This window comes from Phyllostomus discolor, chromosome 5 (genome assembly GCF_004126475.2).
Source record: "Phyllostomus discolor isolate MPI-MPIP mPhyDis1 chromosome 5, mPhyDis1.pri.v3, whole genome shotgun sequence".
NCBI classification, from domain to species: domain Eukaryota; kingdom Metazoa; phylum Chordata; class Mammalia; order Chiroptera; family Phyllostomidae; genus Phyllostomus; species Phyllostomus discolor.
Window position 1 is genome coordinate 134,012,766 of NC_040907.2, and position 18,793 is coordinate 134,031,558.

General features: G+C 41.3%; 1 protein-coding gene across 6 annotated transcripts in view; it reads left to right on the forward strand.

Annotated features, from left to right (window-relative positions):
* RHOBTB1 (Rho related BTB domain containing 1) overlaps positions 1-18,793 on the forward strand; it is a 111,687-nt gene that overhangs the window by 63,053 nt on the left and 29,841 nt on the right. For all 6 annotated transcript variants that reach the window (XM_036026917.1, XM_036026916.1, XM_036026920.1 and 3 more), the window contains 2 exons: positions 10,505-10,706; positions 11,063-11,166. In XM_036026917.1, coding sequence (XP_035882810.1) covers positions 10,515-10,706; positions 11,063-11,166 — 296 coding nt within the window. In that variant the 5' untranslated portion in view covers positions 10,505-10,514. The remainder of the gene's footprint in view (positions 1-10,504; positions 10,707-11,062; positions 11,167-18,793) is intronic.

Sequence of the window (18,793 nt, forward strand, 5' to 3'; positions counted from 1 at the left end):
TCCCTTCCATTTTTTTCTCCAAGTATTGTTTGTTCTTGCAGGAGGAAGAGGTTGATGTTGCTTCTCTTTAGAGGACAGAGATGCCAATTATTAAATTATAAGTATTCACATATTAATGCTCACCCATTTCCCCTCCCCCCAGAAAAGGGTGGGTCCCAAGGAAGACCCATTTAGTTGGCAGAGGGGAATAAAGGATAGAAACGCAATTAAGAGACAAAAGAGCAATGCCTGGCCCTGTAGTAGGGAAGAAGAAGCCCCTGAAAGGAAGAGATCTGGGTTCTTCCTGGGAGGCAGAGAGACAGGTTTGAGCAGTTGCTGTGAGATGTGGAACTCCTTTTTAGGAGTTTTGCTGTGACATGCCTGATATATTATATAAACCCCATTTCAGATATGTCACTGTGCTAAGGTGGTACTTCAACTGAAAGACTGAGGAAGAGGTCCCAATTTTATCTGAGTTACACATATTTGTTTATTTTATGTAGTTTCCATTGATTATATTTCAGATTACTACCCTGCACTTTCCCTCTCATAGCATAACATTAGCATTTCTCTGTGTGATTGCAAGCACAATGTAAACATAATATTAAATCATGACAATCTTAATAGATAAGACAAATTGAGCCTTTTCTTAATGGCAGGCACGATGATTAAAATACTTTACAAGCATTATCTACTTTAATCTTCACAACAACCCATTGTGAGAGGTAATTATCCCCAGTTTAAAAATAAGGAAATAGAGGCTTAGAGAGATTAAGTAGTTTGCCTACTTATAGCCTCATCTGTTATTAGTTTATATACTTGCATTATCTTATTTTGCATGATCAAGTACATGGATCAGATTATTTTTTTAATTTTCCTTCTGCTGTTTCTTATAGCATATCTACTTCAATAGATATTTCCTCTGTATCTTTATCTAATTGCTTGTCCTTTTCTATGTGTCAGGGTTTTTAATAGATCATATGTGGAATGGTCTCTGTTTATTCAATTTATATTTTTTTAAAAAAAGGATTCATGCTGACCAAAGATCAAAGTATATTCCAAGTGCTTGGATAACCTGAGGTTCTGTCAGAGGCCAAGGTAGGGCTCCGTAGTGACCCAGGAACCAGCCCAGTTCCGCATAATGCACAAGCAAAGCTGTTCAGTGCGGTACAGTTTGAGGTAACTTTTGAAGGTGAGCTAAGGGCAATGATGAGTAATTTCATCACTGAAGATGTACCAGTGTTCAGTTTTAGAGGTTGCACGCCCTCGCCCCGCTCCCTCTCACATTAATATCACAAGATCAGTCACTCCCATTGCAATTTCAAAGCTGAAATGGCAGGGTTGAACAGGCTGGGAGAAGCAAAAATAGAGTCTTTCCCATGCTCCATGCTGTCTGTCTGGTCCATTCTAAGCAAGGCACAATCACTGGGGCTGCTCCTTGCCCCTGGAAGCATGCTGGTTTCCTAATGGCTTTCCAGTGGCTCCACAACCTACTCTTTCCACCCTTGTCCCATGTCAGGCAGCTATCATTATTGCATATTACAGGCATCTATACTGAAGAGCATCCTGCTTGCAGAGCAAACCCTGTTCCCTATGGAAATGGGCTGTCTGCTGGTCTCCAGTGACCTTCTCACTTGGCTCCATAGAAATGAATTTGGTAGAAATCCTTCAAATTTCTGGTATAAGGTTATTCCTTATCCTTAACTTCTGGTACCATCATGAAGTCTGCTCTCTGAGGTTAATTTTAGTGAGACATGGGTGGAGGGGGATCCAAAACCTTGAAGTCCAGATGATTGCTTATTGTGATGTGGCTCTTTCAGGCATAGATTGAACTCCCTCATACAAGACTCACTTTCATTTCAATTATAAATTGTTCTTTATATGTGGTGGATACATGTGCCTGCCTTTTTCTCTTTTCCTTTAGCCAAGTAGTGGCTCACTGAAAAGCATCAAGAATTTTTTCAATTAGAATGTTAAAGTCTAAAAGTGGAAGAGAATTTTGTAAGGCCCTTATATATAAATGCTGTTAAGATTCATAAATTGATTCTAGGTACCAAAGTGCTATAAGTGATATTTCCTTTTTTTCTTCTAAATCATATCTGGCCCTAAACCACTCCTGCCAGACTATATTGAGTCTCTCCCCTGCCCCATCATTCTGTTTAGTGAAGGGGCCTGGTCCTTGCTCCCTGGTGGTTCCCATGGTTACTGATACTTTTCCTGATGAGGAGCTATGGCTGGTGCGATGCCATCTGTCAAACACCACTCTCATGATGAGTCACACAGATGTCCCTCAAGGTGTTCCTCTCGCCCACTGCAGGCTTAGCCACATGCTACTGTTTTTGAGGCCACAGGCTTAATGATCATTCATCAGAGACAGCCGAGTGCACGTTCCCTGCCAGCCCCAGGTGGAAGTTTTCCTAAGGAGGGTGGAGTGGCTGTATTTTTATATTCTATTGAAATAATGTTTACTGAAAGCCACATATGGCCTAGGCACTGCGACAACATTTGAGGATTTAACCATGACTAACAGTTTCTGTTGTCAAAATGTACAATCGTGGTGGTGTGAAAGGGAAATACATATAAGAACAATCGTTAATATTACAAATGGTAATGTCATAAGTACAGGATAAAGGAAGCATGTTTTAAGTGCACTAAGTGCATCAGAGCTTCCTACATGGTCCTTCTGCCTCCGCTCGCAGGCCCTGCAGCATGCTCTCCACACAGCAGTCTCAGGATATCCGTGATACTTCTCAAAAGCCAATCAGAGCCTGTTACTCCTCTGCCTACAGCAACTCAGTGGCTTCTCACTAATGTGAGAATAAATCCATTTATTTTCATTTAGAATAAAATCCAACTCCTGACTGTGGCCTAAAAGTCAGTCTATGATCAGGCTCCACCTGCCCTTCTAGCCTTCCATTTCACCAGTTCCCCTCAGTCCCACTTTTCTGGGCCTGCTTCTTTTCCCATCTTGTGACCAGACCTTTCTCATTCTTCCAACAGCAGGAAATTGGGGCTTCCCTGCAAGCCGCTACCCATTATTTCCCCCCATAACACCCATTTGTTTTTTTCTTCAAGAAACTTAACAAATACATGTTTGCATCTATCTGTTCAGTTGTCTCTCCCCACCTGACAATGAGGCCCTTGAGGGCAAGAACTATACCTGACTTATTCACTACTGTATACCTGTAGGCCTGGCACCCACTAAGTGCTCAGTCTATATTTCTTTAATTAATTAAGACTGCCTGAGTCCTAAAGGTGGAGGACAATTCCAGGATCAGGGTCAAGAGAAAGGGCATTTGAGCAGAAGTAACGGCAAAAGTGGAGTCATCGAAGGAAAGGTTACAGGGCATATTTGTAGACGAAAGTAGACAGCCAATGTGCTTAGAGCATACCACACAGTTTACTTGTGGTGATTTTGAAACCTATCCCGGAATTTTTATGCATTTTTAAGCTAAATTTTTATCTGTTCTTTATTTTTTTAAAGATTTTATTTATTCATTTTTAGAGAGAGGGGAAGAGAAGGAGAAGGAGAAACATCAGTGTGTGGTTGCCTCTCATGCCCCCATACTGGGGACCTGGCCTGCAACCCAGGCATGTGTCCTGACTGGGAATCAAACTGGTGACCCTTTGGTTCACAGCCCATGCTCAGTCCACTGAGCCACACAAGCTATGGCTGTTCTTTATTTTTTAATTGGGACAACATTTGTTAAGTCGCAATGGATAGATAGAAAGTTTTTATCTAATCCTGGCTGACTTCCCCCTCTGACACTGAGTTTAGAAAAACACTAGAGAGAGCATGATCTTGTATAGGTCTCCATTAACACAGGGCTCTGGCAGGATGATGAGTGAATGTTTAAAAAAAGCACCTCCGTATTATTTGCATTCCTGGACTTCTATGTAGTATCCTTTCTGATATTTAACCTCCTCTGTTTTCTGTTTTAATCAAAACATTCAACTGAAAAATATAGTGTTGATTTGAATGATGAAAGGCAATTTTAACCTAGAGCTGTATTTCTGTGAAGTTTTGATTTAGGGAAGCCCAACCCAGCCCTGCCTGACTCTCTCCCAGGTCTGGGCCCATTCTCCATTCCAGCTGAGATGTTTATAGTATGCATAAAGCAGCTCCTGCATGCCTAGGACTGGTGATTAAGAGCTCAGAATAATGAAATCTGCACAGTTGAAACTTGGCTGTTGGCTATAGTTATTATGCAACTCTTAACATTTCCCTTTTGTTTCTGTCAATAATATAAAATTCTCAGTTTTTCTTTCAGAGTAAACTCTTCAAATACACTAAAATTTGTTCCACTAGTATTTTTTAATAAACGTGTTAAAGTATTTCTTAGTGCTCAGATTATATGCTTTTCTAAAGGATGAGAAACTTTAGTGGTTGTGCAATAGCATTGCTCATACTGTCTCCACGAACAGCTGCACGGAGCTAAAAGTACAAGGCCAGTCTGTGGGCCTTAGATTTTTGTCTTTAAGAGAATTTCTCACCATGCCTTAATTAAAATAGCAAATATAACAAAAAACACAGCAAAAGTGATGGTAAAAGGTAGCATAGTCTGATGATAGGGTAATTCAGAGCAATTAGGAGATGCTTAATGAGATGGCTTAGACAAATGATAAATCCTTTTCTGCCCAACCTCCCTGATATATGAAATTCCAATGTTAGAAGGGATTCACACCTCACCTGAATTCAAACAGTGGCTCTGTACGAAGGTGCCCCTCTCTGGAGCAATTAGAAATATCTTGCATTTCATCAGCCACAGTGTCCCTGAATTATGAATTACAGGACAGGACTCCTTGACAGTCATCTAGCTGTAGAGTGATTGAGGGAGTGAATGTGTCTGACACCTTCTGAGAGCCTCTCAACAGAGGAACACCATGAAGGCCATTATCTCAAGGACAGAGGTGGGGATGAAGTTCCACCACAGGAAGGGAAATGATTTGAAGAGGAAACCAGAGCAGCTGCAGTCACATCCATGTCACTGTTTTGCCCCTGATTGGCCCTGGCAGGCAATCACAAACTGGGGGGGGGGAGGCCTATGGCCCAGACTGGACAGTCTGACAAAGCTTTACAAAAGAGGGGTATTGCACACTCATATATTCCAAGCAGTTCAGCACGCAGTAGCATCCCCAGAAATGTTTGGTGATTCATTAAGTGCATGAGACAGGTACTTTGAGGATATACCCCAGGAGAAATAAAAAGTTCACAAACCTCCATTCCATGCTTTGCTAATACAGGAAAAAAATGAGTGTATATGTGTATTTATCTTTGTAATTGCTTCACTTATTAGTACCGAAGAGAAAGTAAATCAGTGTGTGTGGAGGTGGGGCAGTTTAGGGAAGCTTTTTAGAGGAGGTAATATCTGAGTAAGGTTTAAGGAATGAATAGAATTTGCCAGGCAGAAAAGGAATGGTAGAGGGTTAGCAGAGGAAATATGTGTAAAGGCGCTGAGGTAGCAAACATTTAGAATTTGGGTAGTCATTTGTGTGGCTAAATCATGCTATACTAGTTTCCTATTGCTGAAGTAATAAATTACCAAAAATGTAGTGGCTTTAGACAGCACAAATATATTATCTTATAGTTCTGCATTTCAGAAATGTAAAATGGGTCTCACTGGGCGAGAGTGAAGGTGTGGGCAGACGGCGTTCCTTCTGGAGGCTCCCGGGGAGAAGCTGGCTCCTTACCCTTTCCATCTTCTAGAGGTCCCCTACATTCCTTAGCTCTGGCCCTTTTCTCCATCTCCAGAGCCAGCAGTGTAGCATCTTCATATTCCCTTCAGACTCTGACCTTCTGCCTACTTCTTCTACATTTAAAGTGCCCTTGGGATTGTATTGGGCCTTCCCTAATAATATAAGAGAATCTCCTTATAGCGAGGTCAGCTGATTAGCAACCTTAATTTCATCCGCTACCCTAATTCCCCCAGGCCATGTAACCAAGCATGCTCATAGGTCCCAGAAATTAGGACATGGATGTATTTATTTGAGGGACCATTATTCTGCCTACCACACATGCAGTACAAGATGTTGAAGGTGATGTGAAGGGAAAACATCATCCATTCATATCAGGCCCCAATATCAGGGGCCTATAACCTGATTTTTTTTAATGGAGGTGGCAATGTGCTGGAGTTTTTCCATGGGTATGTTTCAGTTAACTATTGCTGCATAACAAATTACCCAAAGCTTGGTATCTTAAAACAACAATATCTTCTCATGGTTCTCTGAGATTTGGCTAGGTGACTTCTGAGCTGACTTCACCTGGGCTCCCTCATAAAGCTACATTCAGCTGGAGAGTTGGCTAGGCTAGAAGATCCAAGATGCCTCACATTATGTGGCATTTGGTGAGGCCGTTGGCAGGGCTGCCTCGGTCGTTCTGACTGTGAATTCTCATCCTCTCCTAGGCCAGGCCAGCTTTCTTAGATGATGGCCTCAGGACAGCATTCCAACAGCATGCAGGTAGAGGGCTCTGGACTCACACAGCATCACATTCTTTTGGGTTTCTCTAGTCAGTCATGAGGCAAATTCAAGAGGAAGGTTAATAGATGACACATTATGGTGGTAGTTGCCGCAGTGGCCATAGTTCACCTCGCACAAGAGGCACAATGTTTCTGGATGACAGCGATGTGCAGCACATGACCAAAAGTATGACAGGCTCACGTAGAGTGTGGCAGATATCACTGGTGTTGAAAAGGTCAAGAAACTGTGAGGGTAGGGGGTTCAGTGTGTCATCCTGTAGCCACAACAAGAAAGCTGAGTTGGTGGAGAATGTGGAGGAGGAATGTGAAGTTCAGGAGATGACGGCAATGATGGCACGGGCAGATGTGGGACAATCAAGTCCAATGGGGTAATTCGATGACCAGAAGATCATGACCCCTGCTTTCTGCCTCAGCCTTGTGGATGGTGGGCACTAGCGCCCAGAGCAGCGGCCCACCCTGCACTACCAAGTCCTTCACGTACCAGACTCCACACTGTCTTGTTCACTTGCCAGCTTTCAAATAAACTTACCACTTCTGATTTCCAGAGTGTGCAGGTAGATTCTTCAGTTATTTTAACTTCTGCATCTATGTCCTGAGGATTCAGTGAAAGTATGACATGAAGTTCAAGTCCGTTTTGAATAAGAAGACTATAAAGCTGCCATAGTAGCAGGTTACCAATGTCAGTTTTTCTAGGTTTTCTTTTTCTTTTATACCCTTTTTGTCTTCCCAGCTGTGCATCTAAAGGCAAAAGGGTATCTGCACAGATCTGCAGGATTTATGGTGGTGAAATTTATTAATAGTGCTAAATGAACAATATTTATTACTCTCATTCTGGGTAAATAAAGATTAGAAACCAGATAGTCATTATCCAGATGGTCCCAAGAGCTCATTCAACCATAAGAGTGCCAGATAAGAATAAATTAGAGCCCATAACGAGAAAAATAAAATTGCACATTTTCATAATTGCTACCATAATTTAATGTTCACTTGTTTATGTGTAACAGATGAACAGTCAGTCTACAGCCATACATGTGTAGTATGAGTTTACATACTTGGCTGTAATTTCATGCTCTTAAAACGCTGTAGAGATTATGACAGAATAAATTTCTACACACACACCAGAAGGTCTTCAGTATTCGAAAAGCCAGAAAACCATTCCTGAACATCCCATGTCTAAAGCAAGTGCCCAGGGCTGTGAGTGTCTGATTCTGCCCTGCCTTTTATTTCCCTTGCATGCTGTTCCCTTTGCACAAGGGTCAGCACCTTTGGCAGTCACCTCGATTTTGAGCAGATTGCTAGAGATTAGAAGACTCACAGATGTTATTCTCACCTTTGACACAGAAATTCTTTTTTAGGGCTGTGCATGAGATGTGTCTATAAATAAATAATGATATTTTTGTAATCACACCCATAATATAAAACTAGGAGGGCTGTGGTCCCCTCAATGTAAGTAGTCTCCTGTAAAAGCTACACAGCTATTCCACCAAAGCTGCATGTTTCAAATTATTGGGGGGTTCCCTCTTCAGGGGCTGTTATCAGAGCTAGTTTGCAAGGCATTAATAAAGCCAATTCTATATTTTTTGTGTTGTATCTCGATTTTTACTAAATTCAAGCATTCACCAAATGTTAGGGATTGGCTCTCTTACTTTTTAATTAGCTAAAAAAAAAAATACACTCTCAACAGAGAGTAAGGTTTTCCTCCACATAGGGCATTCAAAATAAGATATCTAAGTTTCCAGAGTGTGAGGTTCCACATGGAATCCGGTTTTCTGGCACAGGTTACCCCAAGCTAATATCCCCAGAAACGTATCAAAGACTGTTAAGGAGCATTACCATTCTCATTCCAGAACCTAGAAATAGCTCCTAAAAATATTAAGCTACTTCCCTAACTCTATTATCTTTTAGTTAACTGTATCATCCTCCCACCCAGAATATGCTCCATCTTGTATTTATGGTCCTTGTATTTTAGTGGACTTAACCCTTTAATTGCTCTGCTAAAATGAATCCTTTTTATAGATTTTTGTGATTATTAATCTAATTCTGATCTTCCACCTGACTCAATTTTGTTGTCATCTACAGGCATTCATCTTCACTATCATGATTATAATTTTTGAAGTCATCCATGTGTTAGGCATGGCACCAGGGACTGAAAACATCAGTTCACCTAATTCTGACAACAACCTTAGGGGATTTCTACCTCTCAGACGAGGAGGCTGAGCCTCCCAAAGGGCATATAATGTGCCCAAAGTCAAATGACTAGGAAATGCGGAGACCAGGATTGAGAATCACATCCATCTGAGGCAGGAGCTTCTCAGCCTCAGCACTACAGCACTTGGGGGCTACCCTATGACATTTGCCTGTGGGGGCTGTACTGTGTTAGCAGGATTTCTGGCCTCTACCCACTAGAAACCAGTAGCACTCCCCCAACCCCACGGTGACAACCAAAAATGTCTCCAGACATTGCTAAATGTTCTCTGGCTGGTACTTAAGACCTACTGCTCTAGTGCCAAAGTCATGCTTTTGTCATATTATACTATTGAATAGGGAACCAGTAAAATCATAGAATGTTAAGGCTAGATTTTTAAAGAGATAAATATTAGGAGCTACCACACTTGGCTGATCCTCAGAATTGGAGATTTGCTTAAGATTCTTTACCCACCCAAAACCTTCATTACAGCATTTGCCAGATGGGCGGCAAGTATCTATCTATTTTAAGCCTTTCCACCATGTAGCCTGGATCCTAACCTCATCACACATCTGTTCCTCGAATCACTCCATTCCCATCGCAGAGTGCTCCAGCCTCTGGTTTATCACCTCCTGTGATGGTGTCACAGGAAACAGTTTCATGTTCAGATGGTCCTAACTGTGAAAAAGCATTCTTCTCAATATCCTTCCTTCTGTCTCTTCTGCTATACTCTTAATCTCATATTATGCAAATGATCATTTTTCTCAAATCAGTTCAATTATTGAGTCCTTATTGTGTATTAGATCCTACAGTCTCTTTACCATTATGATCATTGAAACCATTACTGACTCTTTAAAAATGATCATCTAACCAGTTTTCTCAGCTGGACAGTAGACTTCCTCTAAAGGGCAATTACAGAGCATTAAAATCTTAAATCTTAAAATCTTAAAATGGTTTGTCGTCCATCCAACCACTTCCAGGAAGCAGTCTTCTCCACATTTTGTGGCAGCAGCTTTTCCTCTTCCTCTTGGCCACCCCCAACCCAGAAGCTCTCTTTAAATCTTCTGTAATGGTTTCAGGAAGGTCCAAAATAATTCTTCATCTTGGTAAAACCATTCTTTACCAAATGTTCCAGATCTCTTGATGAAAACACAGAAGGGAGGAGAATATAAAAAATGTATATTGATTGCTTAATGGTGCCCCTCTTGGGAATATGTTTTTTAATGAATCTGATTAATAAAAATCAGTAAATGAATAAATATAAGTGAATTTTATTAATGTAGCAAATGTCAGCCTTACAATTTACTCTTTAGGAATGGTGGGTGGTGCTTTCTGCTTGAACTTTTGAGTCTCTTCTAAGTCACCACCAGAGTTGAGAACCTAGAAAAAAACTGCTTTCCAAAGGGAGATGTGGAATCACTGGCAGACTCCAATGGTACGGACACTACTACTGCCAAGGCCCAAATGTCCAAGGTCAAGCCTGCAGGCGATGAGTTCTCTTTAGCGAGCCAACATGAGCAGCTCATAAGCTATAAAAGTGTTCCAGCAGTCCTGACTGCTCTGGATGGATATCCAGTAGGCAGGTTGTATTTAGAGAAAACCAAGGAGAAAATAACATGTTAACCGGAATAAACCGTTTGGGGTCAAAATAACAATCTGGTGTTTTTGTACTTGTGTGAGATATAAAAAGAAAACTCAAGTTTCACTTAGGCTTAGTAAAAAACTTCCAAACTTCTTGCTTATGCTTGGGCACCTCCAAAGCAGTTCCTGAACAAAGAGAAAACTGCCTGAACCCCTCCAGTCTTCGATTGCTCTGGAAAGCCCGGGTGTCTTTAATGCGGTGTCCACCCTCTTCTTACAGGGTTGTATAAATGGAAACTGACATGGACTACGAAAGACCCAACGTTGAAACCATCAAGTGTGTGGTCGTGGGAGACAACGCCGTGGGGAAGACGCGCTTGATCTGTGCCAGAGCATGTAACACGACGCTAACGCAGTATCAGCTGCTGGCCACCCATGTACCAACCGTGTGGGCAATTGACCAGTACCGGGTCTGCCAGGAGGTAAGATGTACAGAGTTTCTTTAGAATGCTCAGGGTGCATCATTGCTACTGCCAGTCTGATTTTGAAAGAGGGGAGGGGCAATTAGTGCATTAAAATAAAACTAACATTTTTAGTGCCACCAGAGAAAACAAAAGCAAAATGCAAACTTGGGAATATGGCTCTGGTATCCATATGGATTCTGGTTTGAATCATGTGATTCCAGGAAGAGAATTAGGCTTGTTTTAAGTCCTGTTAGGTGGAATGAGAAAACTAAAAGTAGGTGAGTCAGACAGGCATGGAGGGGTGCCGACCCAGACACCCTTCTCCTGGGAGCCTTTGAATGGCACTGATCATGGGTGTTCTCTTTCTCCTGCAGGTCTTGGAACGTTCCCGGGATGTGGTTGATGAAGTGAGCGTTTCTCTCAGGCTTTGGGATACCTTTGGCGATCATCACAAAGACAGGCGTTTTGCATATGGCAGGTAAACCAGGACTAGTCAGGGGGGTTGAGCTTGACTACAGTTTCCTTCCCCAAACCCACAGTGGCTTCATAAAGCAACAGAAACCACATCAGTCGGCCTTGAAATGTGTTGGGTTCCGCACTGTGTCTAAAAAAAGACCAAAAAAAAAAAAAATAACCCAACAACAACAACAAAATGACACTGTTTCCTGTTGTCAAGAAAAGCAGTCTGCCTGGCCACCCTGTCCCTCCCAGGAAGTACTTGCCTGAAAACAACCGAGTGATCGTTAAACTGGGATGTTTGCTAGACAGGATTCTTTTGTGCCGTCATCCCTGGGTGGCTTGGATTGCTGTTTTCCTGACTAACGCTTATTTGCTTCTGTTAAAATGGTTTAAGTTTGCTTAGCACATGGCCACCCCACTTCTGAAGGTCTCTGTGGCCTTTTCATGACTATATTTGCAGTCTGATGTTATTTGCTTTGGGCTCTGTTATCTGAAAAGTCTATTACTTTTATGTGAAGGTCATTTTTAAAAAGAAAGAAAAATATCTCTGAAGTCCTTCACAAGGCACATGTCCAAAATGAACTGAAGCATTAATATGTATTTTTCATTAAAAAAAAAAAAACAATGAAGAAGGGAAAGTCCAGGAGAGGGAAGGTGGGTCTAACAAGACATTAACATGAGTAGGAATGTGGTCAAAGAACCTTAAAGCATTTAGAAACTTCTTGCCACCCTAACTCCAACAGACTCTGTGACTCTAGCTTTCTCAAAGGCTCTCTTAAGGAATGTGTTATAGTTATCAAAGTCCAGATAAGGAGGTTTTTTTTACCCCTTCATTATAAATGAACACATTTCATTTTAAGTTTGGAATCTAGGTCTCGTGGATCAGTTCCCTTGTTAACATCAAACATAATGTTACCTCATAGAATCAAGTTATTTAGCCACTCCAAACACGTGAGTTACTGCTTGGTATTGAGATAAGCATTTCTGAAAGTTATCTCCATTCCTTTGAGCCAGCAGCTCTCCGCAAGCCTCTGAGCACACTTCTGTTGGCTTTAAACAAGTGGTCTCAGATACTGAGTAAACGACTGGGAGGATTTGCCCATTGCTGAGAGATCATTCACATACTGAAAGAATCTGCGATTTAGACAAGTTTGTTCTAGGGAATGCAGAAAGAAGCATCTTAAAGTAAAACATTAATTTTAATGTAACAAAAACTTTTGGTAACAAGGACTTTTGAACTCATTTAGCATCATAGATACTTTTCTTCTCCTTAGTTTCCTGTTTCATTGTTTTTTCTTTCCTTGGCATTCTTGATTTTTATCTTAGTTGCCGTGTTAGTTTTTTCTTTTATCCAATAATTCGACATACACACACACAAAATAATGAACCTGCTTACAAGTGCTATGCAATCACATTTGTAAGATCTGTGGTTTTTAGGAAATATAATAAAATGATGACTTGAAGCCAAGTAAGAATACACATGGTTGTTTTCAAAGGCCTAAACATGAGCTCGCTGAAACACTGCATTTTATTTCTGTAGTCTGGTTAACACCTCATTGGTCTGCAGCCACTTGAAATGAATTTTAACTTGGGCCCACAATGTGAAAGTTGTGTGGTGGAAATGTAAATGTTGCTTCATTATCACGTGAGATTCCTGCTTAGGATTGATTTAATGGCAGGATAGCCTTCATTGATCTAGTATTGACAGGCATCTACATTGGACCTCAGCCAGCTCCTTCCCTGATGTGTCTGGAGTCGTTTTACAACTTGTCGTGCCTGTTCTTATTCACCAACAAAAACAAGCGGCTTTTTCATGTGACTCCATCAGTTCAAAGAGCATTGTTCTGCTCCCTGGTCTGTGGTGTTTGGTTCTATCAACTGTAACCGGTTCCCCCTTTGATGGAAACAGGATATGCTCTCCAAGCCAAGTGTGATGGTGTGATGCTCAGAGCGACACGCAGGGGCTTCAGGAAGCACTCTGTGTTTCTGGCTGAGCATTCTGTGTGCTGAGCTCTACGCACATGTTTGTACCTTGTACGTCTGTCTTTTCCAATTCTCCACGGCCTCCTGGTGTCCTGCCACAGACCCCACCACTGGTAAAATGCAAAAACCAGAGCTGTTCTGTCTTAGACTCTAGTATCTTTCTATAAATGCTAAAAATGTAACACCATATTGATGTAGCACTGAAAAATTACATTTTGTGGAGGTTTCTTTTACTCAGTATATGGCTCTAACCATTGTGCTCCATTGCTATGTGAAAGCTGTTGAATTTCTTTATGACTTTCATTTTTAGCTTCATATCATTTGTGGAGGAGAAAAATCCTAATTGCACAGTTCCTGACAATCAGTTTGATTTACCAACCTGTTTTTTGACTTATGTTTTTACTATACTTGGTGTGAATTACAAGTCAGTGAGATGTGATATATTGCGTATACTTGGAAATGTACTTGAAATAATTCATTTGATTCTTGTGGCGACAGTGAGAGAGACCAGATTGCTAGCAAGATGTCTTAGACCTCACTGTCAGTTTCCTCTGCTTCTTAGCACAAAACTGGTTAATAATTTGCTCCCTCAAACATTCCTTGGTGTTTGACAAGCACTACTTTGCAGAGTGGATTCTGTGGGCCAAGGCAGTATCAGTCTGCTGACTGGCATTTGCAATTTTCCTGACATGGTATAACTACAACCAGAGTGGCATTGCTCTTTTTTATGGTAGTCAACTATTCAAAGCATTTTTTAGCCAACTAGAATAACTTCTATTTATCCAAGGCCTATAATGTGCCAGTCAAAATATTTGGTGCTTTGCCCACATTAGTTAAATTAATCCTTTTAGGAACCCTAGGAGGCAGAGATTATATCATGCTACAATTGAGTGAGTTGTGCTCTTTCATTACCATAACTTACCCAATAGTGAGTTTCAGAGGGAGATTCAAACTCAGCACTGCCTGACCCCTGGCCCCCACTCTGTCTGCTCCACCAGGCTGCCTCAACCTCATTTTAAACAGGATGCAGCTGGAAACCACTCCACGTTGATGAACTAGGTGTCTGTTTTTGGTTTTGTATTTGTGCAAAGACTTAGAACTAGAAGAGATCTCAAAAGGTCATCTGGTTGACTTCTGTTCTTCAGAAAGTGAAATCATCCATCCAAGACAAAGTATTTATAGGAAGAAGTCCTTCTATGTGCTGGAGATGAAAGGTAGCGGAGTAGCATCGGCATCCGAACACTTAATACATTTGAAATCTGTCAGACCCTCTCTTGTCTGGAGTGAATGACTCCAACTCTCCTAGCCTGTCTTCCCACCACCTACTTTCTATCCACTTTTGGATGAACTTTTGGAGCTCTTTTCTGGATCTTTTAAAATGTCAAGAGCAAAACTCTACATAGTAACCATGGCTGTAATCAGCTGCTCTTTATTTGGCAAGAAAAGTGCCTCTTTTTAAAGGGATATCACTCAACTCAAAGTTTCTCCCTAGAGCTGTTGTAACAGTGAAATGTTTGCACTTAGGTACCTGGCATTGAACATGTAGACAAACAGCATGGGCCCCGCCTTCAGCAGGACACCTGGGCCCCTCTGCTCAATAGCCACACCACACATAAACTGTTACCAATTGTACTGTTTCCTTTCACGGGAAACCTCCATCCTTGTTCTGTCTCAGGGTCAGATAACCTTCAAACACTTAATAAAGCCTATGGTGCTGGAGGTGGTGGTGATAACAGCGGCTACGATTTAATTCGGGCTCCCACGAGCCAGGCCTGTGATAGGTGCTCCGCAAATCTTGTCCCACTTCATTCCTGTGGTGACCCTGTAAAGCAGGCTCTCTTCATAGGTGAGCAGACAGGCACAGAAAGGGGCCAAGGTCAGACAGCTAGGAAAGAGTGGAACTGAACGTTTCCTCTCAGTTCTGTCTGACAACAAATCCTGTATCTTCTGTTTCCACCATGCTTTTGTGGCCGACGAGGACGATTGATCACAGACTTACTTTAAATTTGCTCCTGGGGCAGTCTAATTCCTGTGCTCTTTTTTATGAACACAGCAGACCAGAGTTTGCCATCTGTCACCGGCTCAAATATTCCATTGTTCCTCTGAAGTTTTTATGTATAGCAAACAACTTAATGCTTTCTGTGCACCCATAAGTAACTAAACATGAGTCCTTTAACTTGGAGTAAAAATGATACATTCAAGTGAACTTTCTGAAAGTGAGTAGGAATCTTGGGCACAATTGGTCCTTCATTTCTAAAGGTTCCACATCCATAAATTCTACCAATAACGGATTGAAAATATTCGGGGGGGGAAATATTAATGTTGTTGCTGGCATATACTATGTAGTTAAGGCTATGATAGTTGTGTCTATACTGAATATGTACAGACTCTTTTCCTTGTCATTACTGCCTAAACAATATGGTATAGTAACCATTTACAAGGATTTACATTGTATTAGAAATGATGTAAAGTATACAGGGGATGTGCATAGGTTTTATGCAAATCCCATGCCATTTTACAAAGGGGCTTGGGCACCCTCAGATCATGGTCTCTGCAAGGGGTCCTGGGACCAGTCCCCCATGGGAACTGAGTGACATCTGTACTTTATGTGGCATGATTTCTCCCCAGAATTTAACTTAACAATGCAGAACCTCTGCACTTGTCCTTCTACCCAACAGTTTCTGGGCATATTTTCAGTCCGGTTGGAATCCATTCATTATATAAATTTTTCTTACACCCTGATTTTTCTCAAGTGTTATTAACTCCTATGAAAAGTACAGTATGTGTTTGAAATGGTAACATTAATCAGAACTGTGGTTTCTGTGTATCTATTTAGATCAGATGGGTCCAGTTTCACACTGAAGGCACATGTAATCAGATACAGCATGAATACATCCCATTTTGAGTGCTTGGTTGAGGCCCTTTAAAAAATTCAGGACCACAGGTGACCAGTGTTTATGTCTTTGTCTGGGATTGGCTGTGCTCCTGGTTAATGGTGAGGGAAAGAGTCAAAAACAACTAATGTGTCTAGCTAGAGTATTTTCAAGTAGCTCCTATTGTTCATAGCACATTGTAAACTCTAAGCCAGAAGTAACATTCTAATGAGGATTTCAGGATGGCAAAAGACCTGTCAGACAGAGAAGTATGTCAAGGTGGAGGAAAGGGGGTGGACCAGGGCCAAGACTAGGGTGAGGTGAGTAAAGCATTCCACCTGCGTCATAAAATATAAATAATAATAATTTTTTAAAGATAGGATCAGTATTACTGATTTTTTATGTGTGTCTCAGGCTCAGTATGGCACTGTTCCTGGTCTTGACTTTATTTAAAATGTTGGTATTTTGTTTATCATGGATTTTTCCCCTTTAATTTTTTTAAAAGATATGTTTCATCTGGGTTACTGAGGGTTTTGTTTTTTAAGGGGGGTTTTGGCACCTCTATAAATTTTGTACTTGAGGCAAGTGCGAACTCACTTCACCCAAGACCTGGCCCTTTGGTGGACTTTGTAAACTGATAGCAAGTTAGCAAGGTGGGGGGAAAGTTAGCAATGCATGTTCTTCATGGGAATATAATCCAAACCACATTTGTAAATGTGTGGTGCAAGGGGATCTAGGGAAATTCTTGCAACTTATGTCTCAAAGATATTTAGTTCTGTAAACTGCTGTGGCATAAAGGACTAAGACCTGCCCTGGTTGTAAAAAACAGCAGAAAGACATGAGAAAAACATCTAGTTGGACCAAAGTTGGACCAAAGTTGGACCAAGATACAGTCATAGTTATTCCCTAAGAGGTTAAACTGAAACTGCTCGCTCTCACACTTGAGTATGCCTAACTGCACTGGTTATTCTGGTTTCAGCTTTCTGTGGAAGAGGTAAATACACATTAGCCAGTACCTAGATGATTATAGAGCAAGTAGTCCTCAGGCCATGCTTTGCTAAACACCACCATGGAATTATCAGGATGCTCTCTACTGAACCTCAGCCAAATGGGAGAAATGTCTTGAAGATTAGAGAGGGAAAGAGCTTGTGAGTGAAGAAAACCAAAGAACACATCCTGTGTGATTCCATTTCTCTAAAATTCTAGAAAATGTTATCTAGTGACAGAATTGATTGCCTATGGAGGGAGGAATAAATTACAAAGGGACACAAGGAACTTTGGGGATCATGGGTGTTTGTTATCTTGATTGGGATGATAGTATCAAGGATACATACTAATGTCAAAACTAATCGAATTGAACACTAAGTATACAAAGTTTAGTGTATTTCAATTGCATCTCAAAAGTTTTTTTAAATAGAAATATTTTAGAGGCAATAAAAATAATCTATGATATGTGAGAAAATTTGTATGGTAGACAATATGTTTTGAGTTATAGAAGCTAAAGTTAGTTCTCATTGAAAATATGTCATTTGTGTGAATGAACTTAGGAGGGTAGGAAATGAGGCCTGATTTTTAATAGCAGAATATGGGAAATGGGATATTTCTAGAATCTCAAAGCTAATGATGGGACACTATTAAATTGTCCCCAAATCATCCTGGTTCCCTTGCTGTTTCCCTTTTCCAAGAGATAGACTCCTCAGATGTGAGGACTGTAGTCTGACCATAGGCCAAAGCCTATGTCTTTGGCCATGGTTATAGTTGTATCTTTTCTTGAGAAATTAAATTTGACCAGGCACCCTGTGATATCCAAAGAGAGAACACCACGTTCCATGAAAGTTCCCCATGACTCCATCAAACAGTAACAATTTTGTCCTTCCTGGTGGGTTCGTTCTGGAACTGGAGGATGCAGTAATAACCACTGGGAGTGCATAAATGACCTTCTGCGTTTGATACTACATCCCTCTGGCTGGGAGCTGGGAGCCGGGTGCAGAGTGCAGTGATCAGAGTGCAGCGATCAGGAGTGCCCTCTCCCCGGGTTAGGCGGTTAAGGGCAGGGGTGTGGCTCCATTCTAGTCGGATTCTCTGGCTGAGACCCGCCTGCCTTTCCAGCCTCATCTCCTGTTCCAGGCATAACAGGATATTTGTAGTTCACTGTCCTCTTGTGCCTCTAAGCCTACAAACATGCTTTTCATCTGCACAGAAAAATTACACTCCCTACCACATCTGTTCTTTATCTACTTAATTACCACTAATGTTCCAAGAATTTAGAACAAGGGTCACAAACTCCCAGGACCCCTCTTCACCCTGCCGCCTTCAGAGCCCCGGCGAAGTGCCTCTTCTCTATGTTCCCACTCAATCAGTGCCTTTGCACATCTCTGCCACAGCCACAGCCACAGCCACAATGTTTGAAGTTTGCTCCATAGTCATCCCCCTTTCCCTTTATCCTATTATTCCTAATATCTTTAGGATAGAAATTTTTGTCTTTCTACTCTATGACCCCAATTCCTGGGCCTGGTACATAGCAGGAACTTAATAAATCTTAGTTGAAGGAGTGCATGAATCTATCGATCTTATACAATCCAGGATCTTCTAAGGCATTTACAAGGAAGTGTCCTTATAGCAAACTCTAAATTATTTCACTAGGTTGAATTTTATGTTTGTACTTTTAAAGTAAGACTAGCAAACAAACCATGTACCACTCTGAAGGTAAAGGAGATAGAGAACCCTGGTGCGTCGCCTCTCTTTAATGGACTAGCAGATGAAAAGATAAGCTGTGAAGCCAGGGGAAGA